The 24,194-nt window shown below is 36.5% G+C and overlaps 1 protein-coding gene across 1 annotated transcript in view; it reads left to right on the plus strand.

Annotated features, from left to right (window-relative positions):
* Positions 1-24,194, plus strand: part of STK32B (serine/threonine kinase 32B) — a 103,480-nt gene that overhangs the window by 43,182 nt on the left and 36,104 nt on the right. The window contains exon 3 of the mRNA XM_019614973.1: positions 9,975-10,148. Coding sequence (XP_019470518.1) covers positions 9,975-10,148 — 174 coding nt within the window. The remainder of the gene's footprint in view (positions 1-9,974; positions 10,149-24,194) is intronic.

A 24,194-nucleotide genomic window follows, 5' to 3' on the forward strand; every position in this document is an offset into this window, starting at 1 on the left:
AAAAGCGTTTGGGTGTTCCTAAGAAAAGCAAAAGAAGATAAATCATTCATTGCAATACAAGGAGAGATTTTAGTCTACAACGTCAGGCAGAGGGAGGGTTGTAAATGAAAGTCTGTCCAATTCTAGAGAGACAACTATATACACAAGGTGAATATGTTCAGAGCAAACCTGGCCTCCTTTTTTTCCATCACATAAAAAGAAAAATGAAGGTTTTCATGTTGTTCAGAAGAAAACTTGGTTTATCCCTCAACAGATAAAAAAGGAAACCACTACTTTAAGTCTCTTAACTCATGCAGCTTCACTCAGAGATACATATATGCAGTTACTGCAGTAACTGAGTTTATATACAGCAAAGAGTTATGCCTGTTCTCCCACATATGTTCATTTATTTTTCATTCCATTAAGTTTTTTATGTGCTGAAGGTTAAATCTAGTAATGATTGAAGCTTAATGGTGAGTACTGAAACTTTGATGTGTTTTTGCTTCATAAGCCTGAAAAACCATCTATGTAAAATTATTTCTGAAACAGAACAGTGTTTGAAGTTAAAAATAGAGGATTTGAAGTTCATTTATTGTAACCTATAAATAGATTTCCTGCCAAACTTTGGATTTCACTTGAGACTAGGCCTTCAAATGACTTTCTAATAGCACCTGTTGCCCCAGCCAAGATTAAGATTTAAATTTTTGAAACCTTGTGTTATTTGATCCTGAAATCTTTGTTTAGTAATTAAATTAAATCTTTATTTAGAAATATTGGCAACATTACTTTTAAACTTCCTCTAAATGAAATATTGTGAATCTCATATAAGTAGATTTTATGAAAGAGGGAAGGGAAACAAAGGATATGCTCCACCAGAAAAATACCTGCTTGAACTCTATTATCTGATTCTCTTTTTCTTGTAGGTAGTGTCATTTTTAAGTGTTAGTCTGTTAGGTGGTGTAATAAGAAGATCACAGAATCACTTAGTTGGGAAGGAACCTCTTGTGTTCATCGAGTTCAACCCTTGTGCTTATGCAGGGGTACCTGCAACTAAAGTAGGTGGCCAGGACCACGTGCAGTTGAATTTTGACTGTCTTCACTGATGAAAGATGTACAAGTTCTCTGTCAACTTTTGGACCACCCTCACAGTGAAAAAGAGTTTTCTTGTGTTCAGATGGAATTTCACATGTTTTGTATACGTTTCTTCTTGTCCTGTCACTGGGCATTGCTGAGAAGGATCTGGCTCCATCTTTACTTCCCTTACTTCAGGCATTCATACATATTTATACAAGTCACCATGAGCCTTCTGTTCTTTGGGCTGAACAGTCTCAGCTCTCTCTGCCTCTTCTCATATAAAAAAAGGACCACACTCCTTAATTACCTATTTGGTCCAACACTGAATTCTTTCTTGTTCCCTTCCTCCCCGGGTAAGTTCTTGCTCTAAATTTTTCCTGTGGTTTCAAGGTCATTGTAGTGGGGCATTGTTTGCCTGAGAAGTAGTTTTCCTGAGTCCTTCATATATACTGTCTGTTGTTTGTGTTAATTGGATGTGTTTGTGACAAGCAGGGGACTAGCTGCTACTATACAAATAATTGCTACTGCTGTAATGCCATGTGCATATGAAGTGGTATAAATTAGCATTGACTATAACACAAAATGTTAAGAACTTGGTGAACATTCACTAAGTATGAGTATAGTCAGTCACAACACATCTCTGATACAGCTGAATGGATTTTAGATGCTGCATTCAGATAAGAATATCTGGAAATCCCAAGTGTCTTCTATGTATACTCTTGCTCACTCAACCTGAACAGAGATCTCACGTGTAATTGTGATGTATGTTATTTAAAGAAGACTATGCATAGCACAGGAGACAGTGGAGATTTTTTAAAATCCCCTTAACAAAATATATATAAAAGATAAAGCACTTGGAAGACAACCAAAAAAAAAAAAAACCAACAAAAAAAACCCCAACAGCTTAATGAAGATTGAACCCAACTTGGATTCTGTAAGACTGAATGAGCTTGGTGAAAGCAGGCATGCCAGCTGAGACAGAACAATTACAATTAACATTTATGATATTAAGTTCAACTCTACTAAAATATCTTAAACAAACAGAATGAGATGTGAGCCTGTTTTGTATTCATTTGCAAGTTGTACTTTATCATGGGTCTAATAATATGCGCCTTTATCATGAGACTCAACCATTAAATCTACAAGTGTATGAGCAAATGAGACAGAAAAGTAATTAATTTTTTCCTGAAAAACAAATTATCAGAAAGTACTTTTAGAGATGGACCACTTGGAAAAATGGATCACATACATAAAAGTGTTGTCGGAGTAATTTGCTTGCAGTGTGGTGATTTGGTGATTTTTCAGACATTCACAGTGCATCAAAAGTTTTTTTTTTTTTAACGTTCTATGCCCCCAAACAAATGTATGTGGAGGTTTAAGCAAGTGTCACATATTAATTCCTGCACTGGTCTGTCTTGGAAAAAGTTCTCGTTCACAAGTTAATTACATTTTGGAGAAGCATTGTTGCTGCTGTGCTAAAGAGCAGGGCTAGGATGGGATGCTGCTGAGCTCTATTCTCGTGTCCTTATAGTCTTTGAAAAGACTATGTGGCACATCCTAAGAGTCAGTAACAGAAGCATAGTTGCCAGTGACAGAGAGTTGTATGTCCCACCTGGAGTCCTATACCAAGCTAGGGGTCCTCTAGTACAAATGAGATGCCAATGATCTGGAGGTAGTCCAATGGAGGTCCATTAAGATGGTTAGGGGTGGAGGCATTCAAGGCCAGGGTGGACAGGGACTTGATCTAGAATGTGGCAACCCTGCCCATGTCAGGGGGGTTGGAACTGGATGATCTTTAAGCTCTTTCCCAAACCAGAATATTCTCTGATATCATTTTGCATGCAAGGAAATACTGGGGGACTGTTAAGTTTGCAGAAGAAAGACGTAAAAGAAGATGAATTTGAGGGGAAAAAAAACTAATTACAGTCTTCCACTACTCAAGGCGGTGGTGATGGTGACATAAAGATGGCAACATTTACAGATAGAGAAAAACAATTTTAGAGATGTACACTGAAAAAGCAAGTGATACAAATGATATGGTGCAGCAAGGGGAATCCCAGCTGGATATAAGCAAAAACATTTCTCTTCAAAATTCAGTGATTAGCCAGAACAATCTCATTGCAGAGGCTGGAAAATTTATATCCTTTGAAATTCTCTAAACTCTGCTGGATAAGGCCTTGTGCAACCTGACCTATGTTTGAAATTATCTCTCAGTAATGAAGTATGAGATTGAACTTGGTGGCTTCCAGAGAGCCCCTCTGACCTAAACTATTTGTGAGTCTTTTTTTGATGTTCAGTGAATACCATTCAATAACAATATAAAAAATGTGTATCTCACTTGACTATGTGTCTTGTGCAGCCCCTGACTAAGCTGTCCACCTCCACTCTAGAGGAACCATCTGAATGATATGAGCATTTTCTAATACAGAAAACCAAAAAATTGATTGTGTAGTTTCTCTACTATACTGGAGAAGGCACCAGAGCATCCACAGTTATTAGCATAACCCATAACTCAAATGACCTCATCCTCAGCTAGCTCGCTTTTTCATAACTTTAGTTAATTACTCTTCGTTGCATCTTGCCTGCTGTGTGGTAGCAGTGTTCCTGGCTGAGATAAATGTTGAGGTAGTGCACGTGGCAATGAATTGTTTTTCACATCAGAGAGTTTGTGGCCTCTTCTATCCTCATCCTCCTGAAAAGAGAAAATAAGCTTGTGTGGATGAATACTAAACTGATTTTAATCGACAAACCAATGTTAATTGATTATATTATATAATTGGTTATATAATTATATGCCATTCTAAATGAGTCTGCAACACATTTCTTTCTATCTTTCTTGAGACAGAATTTCCTGGCACCTTTCAATTTCATTTCAGGCTATTTTTTATGTAGACAATTTCTTAGCTATCCCTTTTGGTCACATCTGATCTGGATAGAATTTGATAAGGTATTTCAAATAAGCATAAACAACTGATTTTTATAGAAGAATTTTTCTGTTCTCAGAAGATTTTAACATAATCTTGGAAGGTATGTTTTACATATTTATAAAGGAAGTAATCTTCTGTTGTTCTCAACAGCATTTGGAGAAATTACTTTTGTTTTTCTGAGCTTGGAAAGAAAAGTATTTCCATTTCTTTGCAACAATAGGCTTCTATTAAATATTTTGCAAGCACAAATTGCAAATTGCAATAACCAGTGCTTACCCCTTTTCCAGAAGGGCAAAAGAAATCTGCAGAAATATAACCAAAACAGATGTTTCGAAGGAACATTTCAAACATCGTTTCACAATACTTGCATACTTGTGTTTACAATGTTCATAAATCTTGAGTTATTTTTCTCTTGATATTTGTCTTTGTCTTGGCAGTGAACACAAACTTGACATTTCTTTGCTCAGTTTGAATGTCTCTTTCTTTATGAAATAAATATTTGCTTTTCCCCCTCATAGCGTATATAATAGTTTTCATTTTATCTTTTCAACACAGGCAAGTTTGTAATGACTTGAAGAATGAACAAAGTTGTTATTTATGGCTCTCATACCTATAATTAATGCACACTTACATTTATAGCAGCCTATGCTATGCCTATATTATACTATTCCATACATGTAACAAGGTGTTTTGCACCTTTGTTTTACTTCTCTCCTTAGCTGTTCAGTGTAAAGATTTTTGTCAAGTGCCAAATTATTCAAGTCTTTAAGTGACTTGAGTGTGCTTGACTAAAGTGTATGTTTTCAGTACAGCAAGTCTTGGGTGGCCCTATTACTGCCAAACAGTTGATGAGAATAATTCTACAACATAGTTACACAAACTGGACTAGTGAAAAAACACAACAAGGCAAACATATGAAGAAATAATGATACTGTGAGCAGTAATTATGTCGTCTTCTTACATAGGCCCTTTGCAGCAGAATCTTTTTAATCACAGGGCAATACGTTACTTGTTCATGGTGAGGATATAATTTGCCTATAACTTCACAAATTCATTGGTGATGACTTTGAATATTAAGAAGTGCTGTACACCAACCTATACTTGAATGTCATAGAAGTTGATTTTAGCAATCAAACCAAAATTTTGAGATTAACATTGCTAGTTTTTATCATACTATCTTACTAATTATAACAAAAAAAAAATCCTTAGATTTAAAGGCAAAAACAGTGAAACTTTCCTAATTTTGTAATTGTTCTTTATTATATACTCAGATAAAACCTGTTTATGTTTCTCTGTTAACTGATACATACACCTCATTGTAGACTACCAATTAACCCTTTCTTTTGTTCAATGGTTTGACCTTTTGCAGGAATACTAAGACTCTGTGTTTTACTTTGTAAAGGAAAGATAAAATGTTGATTTTCTATCCTTAAAAAACACAAACTGGACAGCACCAAGGTGCTAAAACTAACACTGTCTTCAGACCCATGTGAGAAATTTCCATGAGATTCCACTAGGCAGCCTAGATGCAGCCACATGATTTCATGGAAGGAGACCATTCTGACCAGTTAATGAGTTTAAACTGTTGCCTGCCCTTTCTTGGACAAGGTGAAGTCACACAAGTTAGAGATGAGTTTTCCTTTTTAGAGTTTGTGTTTGAAAGGTTCCTCAAGGCTTTGCTAATCCAGGCCAATACTAAGCAGCCCTACAACAGATATTGACAAGAACTGACAGAGATTACCCCGTAAGGCACTGAGACATGTGGCCGGGTCTTTCCAAAGCCACTGCATTTCTTGTTTTGACTGTAAAGTTAGGAACCGGTGCACTGTTGCAGTTCTGTGCTTTGCATTGCTCTGGAATTGAATGCCCCATCACTAGAGGTGTTCAAGGCCAGATTGGATGAGGCCCTGGACAGCCTGCTCTAGTATTAAATGGGGAGGTTGGTGGTCCTGCATGTGGAAGGGGGATTGGAGATTCATGATCCTTGAGGTCCCTTCCAACCCTGGCCATTTTGTGATTCTGTGAAAGAGAACTTCAAGCTCTGCTACATTCTGTCTGCTTTTCCAGCACACAGAAAAATCTGCAATCATTGAAGGCTTCATGTTGTTAAAAAAAATTACCTCCCGCTCTTAAGGCTGCCAAGAGAAAACCAGAGAATGATCCTTCTTTAACTTTCTAATTAGGAGCAACCAACTCTTGATCGTTTATCATATTCAGTAAAGAGCAGAGATCTCATCTGAATATCTGAACTGTTCGTGTCTTGCTTTAACTGATCACCTTGGATTTATGAAGTTTGGCTTTGGCTCAATGATGCAAATTTTATAATGTGTTTTTTACTCTTAAAATTGAACACAAAATATCAATCATTATGTCCTTTCCTCTGGAAAAACTTTGGATAGTGGGTGTTTCATCCAGAAGGATTTCTACAAAAAATTACCCTAGCTAAATATGATGATGGAGTATGAAGGGGAAAAGTTATCTTAATAATACATCTGTAACTGCCTTTGTAGAGAGACAGAGATACAAATAACAAATAAAAATATAATATAAATACAATAAGAGATATTATTAAAACAAATATACAGATAGAAATAAGAAAACTGATATAACTAACTCAGAACATGCTCTGTTTAAGTTTATTTCCATGGAAGATTTTGTTCAATTGTAATTTATCTTCCACTCTGAAGATAATAAAAAATCCAATTCACTGTTGCTAGGGGCATTATTATTTTATCTTAATTTGAAGAAAGCTTATTCTAATGCATTAAAACTTTCCTTTAAGCAAGGGGAAGCAGAGGCTAGCTTTGTAATTAGAATAGTTATCCTACAACAGGCTCATTACACTACTCTAAAAAAAAAAAGGAAAAGAAAAAATGAACTTTACTCTAAACCACTTACTCTTTCAATTCAGAGAGGTTTAAAATCTTGGCTTTACAGCAGAATAGTAATATATTTTACAGTAATGTAGTACTCAATATTGGTCACAAGGCTGTAATTCGTTCAGTATTTCTCAGCTACCTGGTTGACATAAAAATCCCAAACAACCTCTGATTTTACTTAAAAACCAATCAGCCTTTTTGAATGTCATTTGCTTTTGATCAGATAAGAAGCTTGCAGAAGTAAAATTATAGTGCTTACTCAAAAAGCTAATCTCCAGAGGGCCAATTTGCCACCAGCCCCTCCGCAGCCTGCAGCAATGGTTTCAGAAATTCATTTTTTCAGGTGGCTAATATTTCACTTGCTGTCAATTTCAATTCTTAGACCAATAAATCAAAACCACTTATTTCTTGAAATACTGAAAAGCAGGAAGCTAAAAGGGAATAGCTCATTTCTTGTGTAGAGAATGAATATTGGATTTGTGTAAGGTAGATAGACAGAGGACAAAACTGCTTGTGATCTTGACAAACAAAGCTGGTCAGAAGGTGATATGCCAGGTCCTGTGAGTCCTTAACACACAGCACAAGCCACAGCATTTTGGACTACCCAGCTGCACAGTGAAATGTGGAGCTGCTCCTGCTCTGCATTAACCTGTATCTGCAGGAGCTACTTAGTGGAACTGCAATCAACTCCAGGGGCCTTCTGCTGTTTGCCATGTCCATGGCAAACATTACTCACCTCTAGGCTGTAGGAGCATCATTTCACTGGAATAAATTCATCTACTTTCCAGAAAATCTCTTGGAATGGTCTTATTCCATCACTTTTTATCTTACTCTGCTCTGATCCAGATAATTGGAGAAATGCCACCCACACAACTGTGAGCCAACTGGACCGACTGTGCACGGGAAATACCATTATCCATGGCTACACACGCATGATGATGTGTGTCAAGTGTGATATAATTCAGCACAGGTGAAAATGTCTGCTCTGTATACTACACATATCCATTTATAGCATCCGTTCTTTCAAACTGGACCTATCCAGCTCTCATCTAAAATACACAGATTTGAATACATGGCTCTTCTGACAAGATCAGCAGTCACCACAGATACATATCACTAAAAGTGGGAGAAAAGTCTGGCTCCAAGTGAAAGAGAGGAGATTTGGAGCTCTGCAAGAGCTGTGCCTGAGCAGACATCATTCTATCAAAATGACAGATTTAAATCCTGTAAACCCAAGAGTGTAGCCAGCCAATGTGTAGTGTACATGTGATTCTAGACACCATGAAAAATCTTTAATTCTGGACTAGATGCAGTATTTTATTTATAAATTTAAGTAGAATTTTCAATCAGTGGCTTTTTATTTCACTTATTTTTCCTTTTCTTATAACATAAAAGGGAACCAGACAAAATCTACTCTTTACTTAAGTAGTAGCTGAAAAAAGAAGTTAACATTTCTCGTTACATCTGCTCAAAGCTACAACTACTTCATTTAAAAATAAAGCAGTATCAAAAAAAGAAAAAGAAAAAAGAAAAAAGACCGTTAAACATAACAATGTATTTAGTCTTTTTGCAATTGCTCCAGGCTCAGCAATGCATAACATTCAGACTAATTTGAATATAATTGAAGTTTTCTCTTTTCAGTGCTTGTGTGCTGAAATTCTGAGTCTCTGGAGGTGAGCAGATACCTTGTGCCAACTACTTTATGATTCTGACATACTGAGAAGTAAGCTTAATGCAAATAAAATGGCTTTCACCTCCCAGCATTTGGAAGGCATACAGGAATGTAACCTAGAGACACTTGCTTCTCAGATCTGTGTTCAGAAAGAATAGAAAACATTTAAATTCATAACAAACCATTTGTGGCAATCTTAAACAGTGTCTCATTTCAGAAAGTGCAGGCCTGTGAGTGCAAGGAAAACTATTTGTAACTGTCAGTTAAAATAATCTAATATAGACTTTTCTGGACTTTTTTTCCTGCAAAGCTACTCTTTTTTTTTTTCATTTCCTTATATATTTTATAGTTCAGAACAACTGAATCTCTAGCTAACATATACTACACATCTCATGGGATAAAAAATGATGGAAGAGGAACTATCATTCTGGATCACCTCTCAGCCATTTGTATTCACATCTGATGTAAGCTAATATAACTTCACAACAAAATGAATTCTCAAACCAGTATAAAGTGACTTCATATAAGAAATAAGGTATACACCGCCCCCATTTGGGAAATCTAAAACACTGTGTCTTAGCTGCATTCAGAAATAAAAACCAGTGAGTTTCTATCATTTTACTTAGATTGGAAGAAAATAGAGTGATGGCAGATTATCCAAGGTAAGTAGAAACAGATGGAAAATCCTGCTTACCCGAGCTCTGTGTACACAACACATTGGCTGGCTACACTCTTGGGTTTACAGGATTTAAATCAGACCAGAATTTGGCCCTCATAGTATTCAGTGTGCAGTTCTGGGAAAGTGTTCAAAAGAATTTAATTGGTAATCATGAAGGCTCTGTCATTTTCCAAGATGTAAGTTGCAGGCTGAAAAAAAAATGTATTGTTAAGCAGCAAAACTGCAGTGTTATTTCTTGTTGAATTTGGAATTATGCTAGAAGCTATAGAAAATACTCAGCTATGGTGCTGTGTATATTTACTGAATATGGAATATACCACTGGGACAGCAGTTCTTGATCTTGTAAAGTTATCTTCCATAGGTACTGCGCTACAGGCAGATACATCTAATACCAAATATGTTTCAAGGTCTTCTATTTTATTGCTACTACATAATAAGCTATTTTGCTGACTGAATGTCTATACGGTTCTGTTAAAATGTAGAAAACTAAAGAGTATTTTAAATGCAGTTTATCAACATTAAGGTGCTTAGTTATGGTTAAAACACTTGTGCTGCAGTGACCCAAGCTCTGCTTGGACACAGAGTCCTACAGCAATCAAAGAAAGTTTGGCCATGGAATTGGACTGCCACAGTGGAGAAATCAGTGTGGGCCTTTTGAGCAAATCATGAACTTGCCTTGAACAGAACTACTTCTGAGAGCTATGCTAGAGCATGCTGCAACTGCTTGTCTGACCTGAAATCTCAGCTGTATTTACTTCTTCCAGGTATTCTTTTCAAGATGAAGAAGACATGTTCATGGTGGTTGATCTCTTGCTTGGAGGAGACCTCAGGTACCATTTGCAGCAGAACGTTCACTTTAACGAAGGAACCGTCAAACTGTACATCTGTGAGCTGGCACTTTCCCTGGATTATTTGCAGAGATACCACATCATTCACAGGTGAGAGAATTTCATTTCAGGGATGGGTTGTTTTCTGTTTGCAAACCAAAGGAATTTTATCACGTGTCAGTTTACATCTAAATACATCATCTAACATCCTTCTGGCTGCATTTAATTTGATTTTAATTCTCCAGATCCTCAGTTCTCCTGAACACAAAGAAGTTGTAAATTCGGGGCAACATCTTCACACAACAATATGAGAGAAAGTTCAGAACATCAAATGCTGGGAATTAGTGACTTTTCTGTACTAGGTTGATGAGGGGGAGAAAAGGGGAAAAAGAAGAGAAATAGTAGAAATGAATTGGAACAGGAATAGGTGTTGTGTCCTTTTTGCACTCCTTTAATTACAACAACCTATTATTTTTATTGCTTAATGGATGGCAATCATAGTATTTATGTCAGAAAGCGTGTTATGTATTGAGGCCTGTTTGTTTTCTACCTATTTAAATGAGACAGTGGGGTAAATTCTTTTCTGTGTTAGTGCAGCAACTGTGAAGTTATAAGATGTTTGGCTCAATCCTCTATTTTATCCTTTTATGCGAAATTCAGGATGTTTCTCCTTGGCTTGCACTGGCTTAAACAGAAAAATTGATTTTTTGCATTGCCAAAGCTGGATGTGAGATTCAGAGAGCAAGTGGAACTGAACTGTGCCATAGATCTTTTAGTGACAAGTACAAACAAATTTCTCCAAATGCTTTAATTGATGCTCTTCATCCTATCTGCTCACCAGAGCTGCCTCATGATTTTGTAATAAAGAGATAATAAAAAGTGTGATCTGACTTTTGAAGAGGGAACTTCAGTACAAATTTCTCAAATCTGAGGTACAGTGGTAGATGTATCCTCTGTAAACAAAACTGTACAAAACAAAATCCAAGAAAACATTGCAACAATTTTTTGGCTTGAAATTAAAAGCATACAAATGTTGCAAGCATTGTTGTGCATTTCTGTGTATTCTGCATACAGGCTCCTTTACCACTGAGTAATTTAAAAGTTAGGCTCAGAATTTCAGTTGACCTTTGTCTCTCTGACTTGAAGAATGTTCTCAGTGAAAAACAAATTGATGAGCATTTTTCTCACCTTCATTTTAATGAGACAGTTTATGTAGATAGGCTTTCAAAACATTAAGCAAAGAATCTAGTTTGTAATTAAAACTTGTATTTTATTACAAGCCTGTGACTTAAATATGTTTCACAGAATAGTCTTTGAAGTTGGTGGATGTCTTGAGGGAATGAAGGGTTAAATTTAAGTCAATGTGTCTGTTTGTAGTTTTTTTCTCACATGACATGCATTGCCATGATTCAACTGAGGAATTGGGCAAGACTGTTCTGTTCTCTTCTGCATTAATTATCATGGCTGGTAAACAATTTTACTGAATTTCCTGTTTTGCACTAATTGTAGTGCAGTGTAACATCACTGACTTTAAAACCAGTTGTTGATTTGCACCCAGGCAGGCAGGAGGAGTGGGGATCCTAGCTGGAACTGGTTGTGGGCATTTGGTGTCAATTTCCAGAGATGAGTTTTTGCTTTCACTCTATGTTGGCAATTTTTACAACATGAGACACATTAAAATAACTGGTTTATACGCTGTGGTGGTTCTCACTGGCTATTTTGTTAGGATTGTTGTTTAAGATGTGAAGGATCTGACTCTTCTATCCCACTGTGCTACTGGGGAGAAACTGGGACCTGAATATGGCACTTGCACTGCACTGCTTTCTGCCCGTATCACCCAACTATGGCACGAGGAGCATTCTGGCTCTCACCTTCCCACCATGTCCCAGAACACCCCAGATGATCCATGTATCAGTGAAGGAATTATTTCCTCAGGAATATCCATCATGTGCTGCTGTACCCCTGGCCTCAGCTATGCCAGGTCTTCAGCTGCTACAAATCACTCCAACAGTACTGGCACCTCTGATTTCAGTTGGCTAAGGAGCTGATCAAACAGTATTGCCATATGGAAACATGTTGTTGTTGCTTTACTGCTGCAAAAACCCAATCTCAATCACAGATTAAACCAATGAGCTGGCTGGCATTTATGCTCAGTGGAAGCAAACCTCAGCATTGTCATTATGACAAAGTCCTTCTAGTCAGCATTCAGGAGTTAACCTACAAAACTGTATTGGATCTTTCACTTTTAAATGAGCATGTTAGTAGCAACAACAACAACAACAATAACAACAACAACAAAAAAAAGGTTAGTGAGTCACAGAATCACTGAGAGAGCCCACTACTAAATTTTCTCTGTGCTACAAAGAGTGGTTGAATGATTCATCAGACTGGGTAGGTGGATTTTCAAATCATGGCATTACAAAGAGCTGAATATATGATGTGTGAGTTAGGAACTGAACTTCTCAATATTTACAGATGTGTGTGAAATGTGTACAGGTTTCCATTACTATTGCATCCAGAAAAGTGACAGAAGGTATTTTTAAGGATTAGCCTGCAGCCCCAGGAATTTACTAGAAAAGGAGGTGGAAGTGAGGGAGACAGGAGCTATAAGGCACGTGTGAATGGATGTATGAGTGTCTAGGTTGGTGCTATGCCAGTTCCCTTGAGAGTTAACATGCAATGCCTCTGCATTTGCTGAGGCAGTTTGCTACGTATATTTTGAATGTGGCAATCATTTCAGAAATACAAGTATGGTTTCTGCAGAGATAACTTTAAACACTAATTGTGTAAAAGCCATTATTATTCTGTTTTTTTTTAAATGAAAATTGCCAATTAATTGCATATTCATATATAAATCCATATTTGCTAAGTAAAATCCTGCAAACAGTTTTGTTATGTCACAAAAGAGAATGCTGCATTGTGTGTCTCTCTTGCAGCTCTGTTGTAAATATTTCCAATTACATAGATGTTCAGCCAGAATTATAAGCACTTTAAAAAAAAGAATGTGATAAATTTCAAGTTATGATCTGAAGCTTACTCTGGGCAAATTTTTCACATAATAGCTACATTAATATTGAGACATCTCTATTAGGTAAAACTACGTCACAAACTTGTATTTCCTCACAGCTTTGCTAGAATGTTTTTTTCCACATTTTTAAAATTTAAAACAAATCATTAAAAACCTGGATGAACAGTGTTTCTTATGGACCTTTGGATCCAGGGCACACAGAATGGCTTCTGACAGTTCACGTAGTCTCACTTGCTCTCAAATGCTGGATCAAATCTGGCACTCTGCATGAGCTGACATCAAGTTTCAAGACTGTACATCTGAATGTATTCTTTCCCATGCTGCCTGTATAATATCAGTGAATAATATATTGGACAGAAATTTTCCTGTCAAAGCCTGAATGAACTTATTTCAGACTTGAGTAACTCAGCCTCCTCCTTTCACGAATGTTTCTGTTCATATATTTCAATAAAACCACCTGCTTCCTCACTGAAGTAGGCTGCACAGTTTCATTCAGTTATTTCTTCCACCAGCAGCAGTTGTGTCTCCCAGGATGTTCTTGCAGCCAGAGCCTTAGCTCAGAGCAGCACAGCTCCTGCTGCCCAAGTAATGCACCCATACTGATCACATCAGGTTTTCTCTTTCCAAGTGGGCAAATGTTAACTGCATTGCCCTTGCAACTTTACATCACTGCTTGTTTTCTTTAGTTTCATCTGGGCAGAAAGGAAGCTGGCTGTAGCAAATGTCTGGAAAGGAAATTGCAGTAACTTTGCATCACCATTTTGACATACTGGACTCTATGTTTGATCTGCATGCCCAGTTGGTTGGCTTTTTTTAATTTCAGTATTTTTTAAAAATGTAAAATAATTTGTGTGTGTATACATAACGTAAGTATATAACTAAATCTTAGGTTGAAAAAACAGAATTGGTTCAGGTAGTTAGGCAGAAAATAATGGAAAATGGTGACAAATGGAGGATTATGTGTCACTCTACCAAGTGTCCTGCTGCAAAGTAAGGGAGTTTTGCTGCTAAAGGCTAGGCCAGATGTACTGTCCTGTGCAACACTAGTAGGCAGTGTTGTAGTGTAGGAACTTCATGTTCATCACCAGTGTGTCCTTAAGGTGTCGAGCAGTCTGGTGAAATAAGATAATACATCCTAATGAATGATGAAAGCCTCTCTCTTTAATAGTGTAGTCTTTCACTCACAAGACTACTCTCCAGAAGTAAAAACTCTTATTTTAAATGTTCCTTTCATAAAACTGTCCATTTAGTATGTAAGCAATAAAGAAGCCTTGGAAATTATTTAAAAACAAAGACCTCTTGCTTTGTTGATTTTTGCAGATGTTACAGATAGAATGGTGCCAATCTGGGGCTTACGAGGACAAATTTCTTACTAGGACACAGTTTCTTACAAATTTCAGTTCATATTTATAATCACTTTTATTAAGAAGAGTAGCCTATAGATTCTGAAGTAGACAAACTGGAAAAAAAACCCAATAATCGTACTGCGACTATTATTCATACATACTCCCAAAGATCATGACAAGTCAAGAGGTCTGTTCACTGAATATTTTTCATCTGTTTTTCCAAGTCTCTTCCATTTCATTGTCTTATGTTCTTTAAACAAGTGCAAGGCCACATTATTTTCAAGGACAAATTACAGAAATTGCACGAGTAGTTATGTAAAGAGAAGCAAATTAGAAAGTATATCAAAACCAGCTAAAACAAATGCCATGCAAATACGAAGCACAGAAAATCTGCTGAATGCTTATGAACTAGCACTGATCAAAAAGAAAGACATTTACAAATTCTGTGCACAAAAATTATTTGAATTTTAATGACAATTTGAGTCAGTAAAGAAAGAATTAGATATCACCAGATATGAATAAGCAAAGGACAAGCCTTTCAACTTTAGAATGGAATTCTTTACCTATGAGAACAAATTACTGTTAAAAGTTTGGCAAGAGTAAAAGAAAAATTATTGGATAGATGAGACGGTATAACGCAAACAAATGAAGTTGATCTGAAAACACAGTGAAATTTCAATATCCATAGACTGGGTGACTAATGAAGTAAAAATGCCTGTATATAAAAGAGCTGAGATGTGTGGTGCCCCACCAAGCAGTCCAGTCCTGCCACTGGCACTGATATACTTCTCTATTGTGGATCTAGTGTGCTCTATATTCATCACTCAGGGAAAATACCAGAAGACACCCACCATGCCTTCTCTTGTTTAATACTCCATAGCTAAGAAATCCACCCTGCAGTCAACAGAGAACTGTTCAGTTCCTTGCAGTTTTGAAGTGAATAAATGAAGTTGACTCTTGGTCCTTTCTTTCATCCTCCTTCTCATTACTGAGAAGTTGTAACAGTGTGCTAGCATGAAATATTTTGCTTAGTCAAGGAAAACTCTACTCACAAACCTCACATCATTTAAAATTTAGGTGTCTGATCAAAATTAGGAAAGGGAAGATCTGAACCATAGAGTGAACTGGGCCAATTATCATTGGGTAACAAATTTCCAGTAGGAAGGACAGTAGAAAGCTGAACCTTCCAACCAATATTCCGTTGCATGTTGTTGCTGTGGGATAGCTGGCAGCAGAGGGGCAGTCTGACAAAATGTTGTCTGACATGGAAGTGCAGATGAAAGTAGGTGTGTCCTTGAAATCCTCTGTGTGAATTAAATGGGACTCATTGACATTCATCAGTGCTTGCTGAATGTTCATGGAGACCTAACAGTGAATGTGAGCACAGTGAGATGGTGAGTGGTGTATGTGGTGATAGTGACAGTGTGTCACCTCTACTGGTGCATATTTCTATAAACACAGCTTGCAGGCCTTGTTCATTGCTGGCTAAACTGCACAGCTAATACTGGTGACCATCCTGAAAAGTACTGTTTTGTAGCTGAGAATTTGCTCTATCAAATAGTATCATTGTGCTCTTTACATCTGTTGTAATTTCCATGAAAATTAATTGGAGGCATTATTTTCAGATAAACCTACATATTAATGCTGAGTATCATTCTTACTAATTCTTCTATAAATCAATTAAAAATAAATTCAAATAGTCAATTCTAAAGTCCCAATGCCATCATTAGAGTACTATGGACTCCTGCATGTCTGATTTGTTCCAATTAGTTATAACTTCAGACTTACTGTGGTAATCAGCCCTTTATGTTGTCCATAGTTGAGTACAAAGGAAAACTGTTAGGTTCACAGGACAGCATTAAGTGAGTGAAAGAAAACCTCTAAATGATTTTTGGGGTGACTCAAAAGAGTAAAAGATCATTTCTTACTATTCTGAAGCAACCTGTGAACCAGAAATCACTGGAAAGAAGCAGAAACATAAGTAGTAACTGGTGATGATCAGGCAGTTATGGACAGCACTGAAAAGTTTCTACACCAGTAGAAATCAGTCCCATTGAATTTTTCATTCTGTAGTAATTTCACCTCTAAGGACGTACAGAGATAAAGGGCCGGGCAAATTTGGATTCTTTGTCATGTCTTGAGGTACAAATGCAAATGGATAATAAAAAGCTGCCAGGGAATTTCTTTGCCATAAAGCTTGCTGCTGTAGGTAAGTGTGATAGGCAGATACTCTGGAGATGTCAGCATGTCCACTGCTGCCCTGAGCCCAGCACAGATTTTCTTTGGAGTGTGCTCAAAGGGAACCCTTGAAGTCTGTGTAGACATCAGCCAACAGCTAGCCAATTCCATGCTCTGCATTTCCCATTTGTCAGTCACTGTGCCAGCGAGCATATTATTGTGTTAGCTTTTTCATGTATGTCTGTCTGCATACTTTCACAAAACCTACCTGCATGTCAGTTCTGGCATTATGACTTTCCTTGTTTCTAGTTTCTGAAGAGCACACACTCTTTTAAACTAGCTGCCATCACCTGCCTGTGTTACTGCTTTTTCTCTTCTTCTGGGTTTCTTTAACAGTTGTTTCTTATTAAACTAACTTTAAGTAAGAGAAGTTTTATACTAAGTATTCAGCAGGACATACGGTATGTATTAAAATAGTATACATATTCTTCATATCCACAATTTATCACTCCATTCATGGATAATGAAGTTATATGGTTTCCTTCCTTCCTTCCTTCTTTCCTTCTCTCCTCAGTTTTACAATTTTGAGCATGAACAAATTTTGTGGATCCAAATGCTGAAGTAGGAGAGCTGATAGAGTAGAAGCAGAGCTGTATATTCAAGATTATGTCAGGTCTCCATCCACAAATATTACTTGGTTTATGCTGTTTTTCTGCGTTAAGAAATTGCTATTTTTTTAAGTGAATTTAGTACGGACATCTACTTGCTACTCCTGTGTACTAGCAAGGGTCACTGTGTTGGTAGCATATTGAGATTGCTAATAGTGTCTTGGAAATTTCATGACATCACTGCTGTACACAGGTACATTCTGTCCATAAAAACAGCAGATTTGTATGCAGTGTGCTTGCGTTTTTTAATCTGTATCTGGTATATTTGATTAAAGTATTTAGACAGAGAGCAGGAATATGAAATAAGAAGTCTGTATACTTCAGGCTGAGCAAACAGAAACAGGTTGATGATTGCTTCTTTCTGCTATTCTGACTTTAATGACTATATCATTCTTCAGCTTGGATGAGCAATACATACACAGAGTGTTCTTGCATTCCCTTGGATATTTCCTTACAGTGTAAGCTACATTTTAATATACGGCAAAATGACAGAAAGTGCAAATGGCAAAAAGTGCACATTTACATTAATTCTTCATGACTGCAGTATTCTTATAGCTCAGGAACTGAGAAGATTGTTTGAGATGCAATAGAAGACATTTCCTTAAAGGATATTGCCTGTTTAAACTTCCGTCATCACTTAGAAATTCATTCGGCAGCTTTCAACACACCTTTGATATTCCAGTGTACATTTTTTTTTTACTGAACAGCTACATGGAGGAATGAGAAAGAGGGGAAGTTATAACAGTGATCATCTAATAGAGTATTACATTTTGAAACAACTGGAAGGCAAGGCCTGTAACTAAGATACAGATTGCCAAATGTTTAGTTCTGCTTCCCTTATTGACTCTTTTGTTTTACACTTATTCTCAACATACTTTATGGGTGCTCTTCAAGGCAATTCTCTAGAAGTTTTTTTTCAAACAAACTTATATCTTCTTTGTTCACACATTACTTTCTTTATCTTGGTATGCACATGAAATTTTGGCACAGTTCTGGTTGCATGATTAAGAGTTGCTCTCTAGTCTAATAATAAAAATAGTACAAAACATCAGCTTCTCCTTTTCTTGGTTCACAGTGTCTATTCTTCATTTCATCACATTACACTCTCTAAATTTATTTCAGTTATACTGCGTATTTGACACTTCTGTGTGTGTGTGGGTTGGAGGCACTTTAAAAGTTAAGTATGAGTTTTTTACAGTAGAAGTATGTTCCCTCTTCTTATACTGTTATTGTCTATATTCCATTCAAAGATTTAGCTCAGATTATAAGTATTTTCTGGTTCAAAGTTCAAAATTTTCTATGCTTTTATTAACCCTGTCAATTTTTAGTAAAAACAAGCACTCTTCAAAATCTCATCTTTCTATGTAGTAGTTATCAATCAGTATCCATGATGTGCCATGCAACTGGAATGATAAAAGGCCTCATAAATTATTAAAAACAAACAAACAAACAAACAAACAAACAAAAAACTCACCACCAACAAAAAAACCCACAAAAACACTACAAGAAAAATAACAGAGCAGGAGATATCCATTTTTTTAATAGTGTAAAAAAAGCAAACTGGTCAGACATACTTTATTTAAGCTCTGGATGTCTGGCCTTGAGTTCACAGTAAAAATGGCTGAGGTTTCAACTAGCTACTCCTCAGAAGACAGTAGCAAGGAAAAACAAAATTGAAGGTATCATGTCCCTGTTCAAGAACTTCAGGAAGTTGCTAGGGAATAACCATGGAAGGGATAAGAGAAGTAGTTTTCTCTGCAGACTGGGAGGAGAAAAAGGCAATCTGGGAGTGTTTCCAGGGATTAGATAAAAGTGGAATATATTGACAGAATCTCCTTTGTTAAATGTGGAGATGGCCAGAGAGGATCCAGGAGCGCTGAAGAAGAAACTGGGGAATGCAGAGCATGGAGTAGTGTGTGGGCAAGGGAAACACTATTGGGAGAGGGACTGTCCCTGAAACTGCAACTAAGGAGTGAACAGCGAGAGTAGAGAGAAAGAGGCACTATGAAACAGGGTAATGGTTAACAGGCAAAATGGGTAATACATATTGCTCTCTCAAGTTGCTAAAAAAAAATTAAAAATTGGTCTTTGTTAACACATCAGATCATTATGTCTACTCATAAAGTGTTTTGGAGGTCCACTCCGAATTCATATTGATAAATAGTAATTGATTTATTGTTAATAATCAATAACAATTAGTAATATAGTAAACAAAACAATAATATAGCAAGACTTGCTGAGGTGAAAACCTGTTGCCAGAAAGCTGTGTTTCTCAGCTTTAATGCTAATTGTATTAGTTATCTAGCATTCTGCCTTTAAAATCTACAGGGACTTGAGATTCTGCAGAATTTTCCCTTGGTGGTGATTCTTCAACTCTCATCAGCAAACCAACTGTCAGCCACAGAAATTCTCTACAGACAGATGCTGATGCATACATATGGACTTACACATGTATGGAGAATTGAACACTAATTAAAGTATCAGCTTATTTCCCTTAGTCCCAGAGTATCTCCACTGCTGAAATTAAGAATTATGAGCATGTAGGCAAGGATGTCCATTTCTAGTCAACAGTCCTTCATCCAGTCTTTATTATTTGACATTTGCTTTTGGAAGAAACAGAGCCAAAAAGATACAGCATAGGAGATCGAAAACTGAGAAATTAAGTTATTATGTATTTGTTGTCTAGATTTTTGAACACATGCATCAAGCTGGTGTAACTCTTTAGTTATTAACAAGAATGGTGGTGTTCAGTCACTACCTGCTGTTCCCTCCTAAGGAATTCTGGATTACCAGTTTCCTTCTATCAGACAAGATTTTATCTTCTGGGGATGAAATGTGTCTCCAGCTATATAAGAGCAGTTCTGTCTGGCAGTGCCAGGTCCCCCAGCTGCCACACATCTGGAATTGTGATGAACACCGATCTGGAAGTAAGTGAGGAACCAGCAGGCTCCATCCTCAGACATTCCTCTATTACCACATCCTAAGAGAAGGCCATGCAGAGCTTCAGACACTTTCATTGCAAAAATGGTAAGGATGTTTTATTTGATGGTATTGGGTAAGAAAATCCTTAGCAATACATACTATTTTAACTATGGCTCAATTCATCATGCATGAAGGATTGCACTCTTCGTGGTGTGAGATGACGTCAAACGAGACAATGAGTGCCAGAAGCGTGACTCCTGCAAGAGGCTTAAGTACCTGCCTGTGCTTCTGTGATAACATGTTACAATAATTTGACTCGAGAACATCCCTAGTTGTTTTCATAATCCTGTGCTGCATGCTAAATGTTTCTGATGTTTTTAAAAACTTATAACTTATTCAATGGTTCACTAAGATCTAAATGCAGGAATCTATATTTAAATTAGCTCTCTGAGCAAGTGGATACCTATTCAACGCAGCCAACAGAATCTAAATAGATATTCAACTCATCAAAAGATAGATATTTAGTCAACTGAATCTTTACATTCCAGTGATTGTATTGTCTAGACATATAGTCACTAAAAATGGAAATGTAGTCACCTACTACATAATAGCAGCTAATGCAAATATCTTGAGTTGCACCCAATTTCAATTTTCTTTGAATTAAGTGGCAACTCTTATAATAATTTCACTACTAAGCATTACTGTAACAACAGTTTATCTGTAGACTCTTGTCTAAAAAACGTCTCCACATCACAACATCACAGTATTCTTGCCTAGTGATCTTAACTATGATGATGTTACTACTGCCTCTGAACTCAAGTACTATCGCAGATCTTTTGTTCCTTATGCAGATTAATCAAGAATTCTTGGAATAATTAGCTGTGGGATTCCAAGCAATATGTAGTTGACTTCTCTTAGAATAGAAAGTCTTCCTTAAAAGGTGATGTATTTGGTCATCTCTATCCTGTCTAGTCCCATCTACTCTTAGCAACAAGCTTCAAGAATATGCATATTTATTGTTGTGGGAGTTTCTTTGTAAGAGTTTGTCCTTAGAATCATCCAAAGCTATTCTCAAAATAATTATATAGTAATTTACTATATAAACACCCAGGATAAACCTATCTATGTTAGAGGTAGAAAAGTGCCATGAAACTTGTGTTTGAAATTTTAGGGAAATGTGGAGGGAAGAAATGCAGCACAAAATCTGGTATTTACCCTTCTGCTTCATAGAATTAACACATCTGTTGGTGTATTTCACAAGAAGACCTGCCAGTTCAGGTAGCAGCAGCTCAGGTTTTTTAATTTTTTACTGAATAGGATTTTCTTTTCAGGCACTTTTCAGCCTGTGCTATTGCAACTCACTTTTATGTATGTTAAATCTGCAAAACCAATCAGAATGGGAAGCATCCAAAGGATGTCAAAGCTCACTTGAGTGTGGAATGTATTCAGACTCCTCTCTGTGTATCTTTTTGTTGCATGTATCACAGGGTCTAAGATGGTCAGTTTGATAAATAAAGGACTAAATACTTAATACTTTATTAAGGAAATGATGATAATAGTGAAGGTAGTGGGGAACCTGGCATTCATGCTAGCATTTGGATTTCGGATTAGAAAGAACAAGACAGCATCACTTGCGGATGTATGATTGCTTTCTGCTCATTCTATAGCCCTTCTCCCTGCTATGTTGTACTGCTGAATCTCAGAGCAGCAGAAAATGTTCCTGATGGAATGTTTCACTGGTGCCTTTAAGAGATGACTACCCTAGCACTCACTGGCAACCTGAAACCTTAGCATTTTCCTTTTCCTGTGCATGAAGTCCACCATGATATACCATGTCATCAGTGTGGACTATTGTTCATCTCAGACATCCAAAAATGCAAGTGCTCTAGACACAAGGTACATCCAGCATTAGCTCTAGAAAGTGTCTGTAGTAAAGGACACTTTACTACATTTTGAGTCCTTCGGGGAAAATGAAAGCTAACCACTGAATTGCATGCAAGTCATTTCGGTTGGGTAATGCTCGCTTAGAAAAGAACCTCTGTATCCACAAGAGAAATCCTGGATATCACAGTGTGGGTTGTGTAATGCAAAAGCTCAGTTTATACAGGCACTGTGGTACAGTTCTTAAATATTATACTGTGCAACATAGACGATTCAAAGTATAGGTTCACATATTTCTTTAGTCAAATCTTTATAATCTTTGTAGCATATAAGAATTTTCATCTATTATTATTGCAACTGCAGATAATCATATTGGATCTTCAGTAAGAATATAACAAAATGTTCTGCATTAAATATTTCTATTTTAATCTGGTGCCTATGCAAGTTCAGGAGCCAAACCTGTCCAAAGAAGACTTATCTGTCTGTATGTACTCAGAAAAGTGAAAGGCTCCATATAAAATTCATGTTCCTTGGCCTGTTATCTTCAACCCATAATAACAATATATACTGCAGTTGTTTCTCTAATCCATACTTGAAAGTGTTCCCAAGACCACTGGCTATACAGACAAATGAAGATTTTATTACTGCCACCTATTGTTACAAATAGAGAATTGAACATATTTTCATAATTGTAGTTTCCAAATGGAAATATAATTGGAAAATAACAAGATTGTTCCAGTTGAAGCATTTGTAAATTAGCATGTTTGGGTTGCTTCCTCACTAGCATCATTTTAAGAGCTATAAAAAAAATGACTACTGCAAGTGATAAGAAAATTTAAGTTCTTCATGGACACCTGCTAAAATGAAGCATTAAGCCAAAAAGGAATGATTGGTACTAGAACACTTGGCATCAGAGTAACTTGTTTCCATAGGTATAACAATCCAAAATCTGGACCTGGGAGTCCATGCTTTCTTTAGAGGTAAACTGACAAAGGGGGGGGCCTCAGCAACCTTCATTAATGTGTTTTTATGCTAATTGTATGATTATTGCAGCAATTAGGTCTTGTTTGTGCATCAGAGAATGGTTTTGTTTCCAAACAAGATGGAAACTTCTTAATGGGAAATCGTGATAGAATTCTGATTAGCATCATATGACTGGATACTACCAGATAATTAGTTGAAAGCATTTATGAATATATTTTATTCATCCATTCATTTATTTTCTAGATTAAAGCCTTGGAAACTGGACTTGCGGAGAAAATAGAAGATTTAAAATAATACAGAAGAATTTAAATAGTAAAGCCCAATTAAAAAAATGGTTTATTTTTGCAAGTCCAACCAAATTTGGAGCACTTAAATCTCACTAGTAATGTGTCACAGTTTGTATGATAACAAACCTACATATTTCTGCTTGGTGCTAAGTATATTATTTGAGGCTGAAAGTATAGAATCTTGGCAAAGTTTTTTCAGTTATATTGAATACTTTTCAGGCCTTGAAATGTTTACTGATTTTTTTTTACACAGAATTCTGTATGATTGTATTAATTTTTAAATTTAGTTTTTGCCTTTGTGAGTATTATGAACATGCAATTAAAATATTTTACAATAGTTAAAACACACTGATAAAATAACAGTTACTTACAAGTTGTACTGTTTGTTAGTCTGAGTCTTTCTGCAGGGAAAGGAGTTAATATTTTTAAAGATATCTGGTATCTATCTGTCCATATCCACATTCATATTTAAAAAAAAAAAAAGAGCAATCAGTAGAAATTTCTACTGGTATTTGACGATTCTGAAACTCTATTTGGTAAATCACTGCAAAACTACAAATTTGTCTCCATGTCTTACTTGGAGTCTGAAATGCAAAAATTTGAGATTTTTTGTTTCCTTAATGGAGATAGGACTGAATAAATAAGTTCCATTGGATAGAGCATAGACTAGCTAATACTTTAGTTTTTTGACATTTTGGACTAGAACAGTGCACTGTAAGCATTACCCTTTGACACTGTGTGCAACAGTGAGTTCTCCAGAAAGTTCATATGGGAATAGCAGAGTTGGCTGAGTCAATTATTTCACCCCTTGCTTCTCAGAAGATAAATTAATACATTCACACCCTGGTGCTAAATAACAGTTT

The sequence above is a fragment of the Meleagris gallopavo genome, chromosome 4 (assembly GCF_000146605.3).
Source record: "Meleagris gallopavo isolate NT-WF06-2002-E0010 breed Aviagen turkey brand Nicholas breeding stock chromosome 4, Turkey_5.1, whole genome shotgun sequence".
Lineage (NCBI taxonomy): Eukaryota > Metazoa > Chordata > Aves > Galliformes > Phasianidae > Meleagris > Meleagris gallopavo.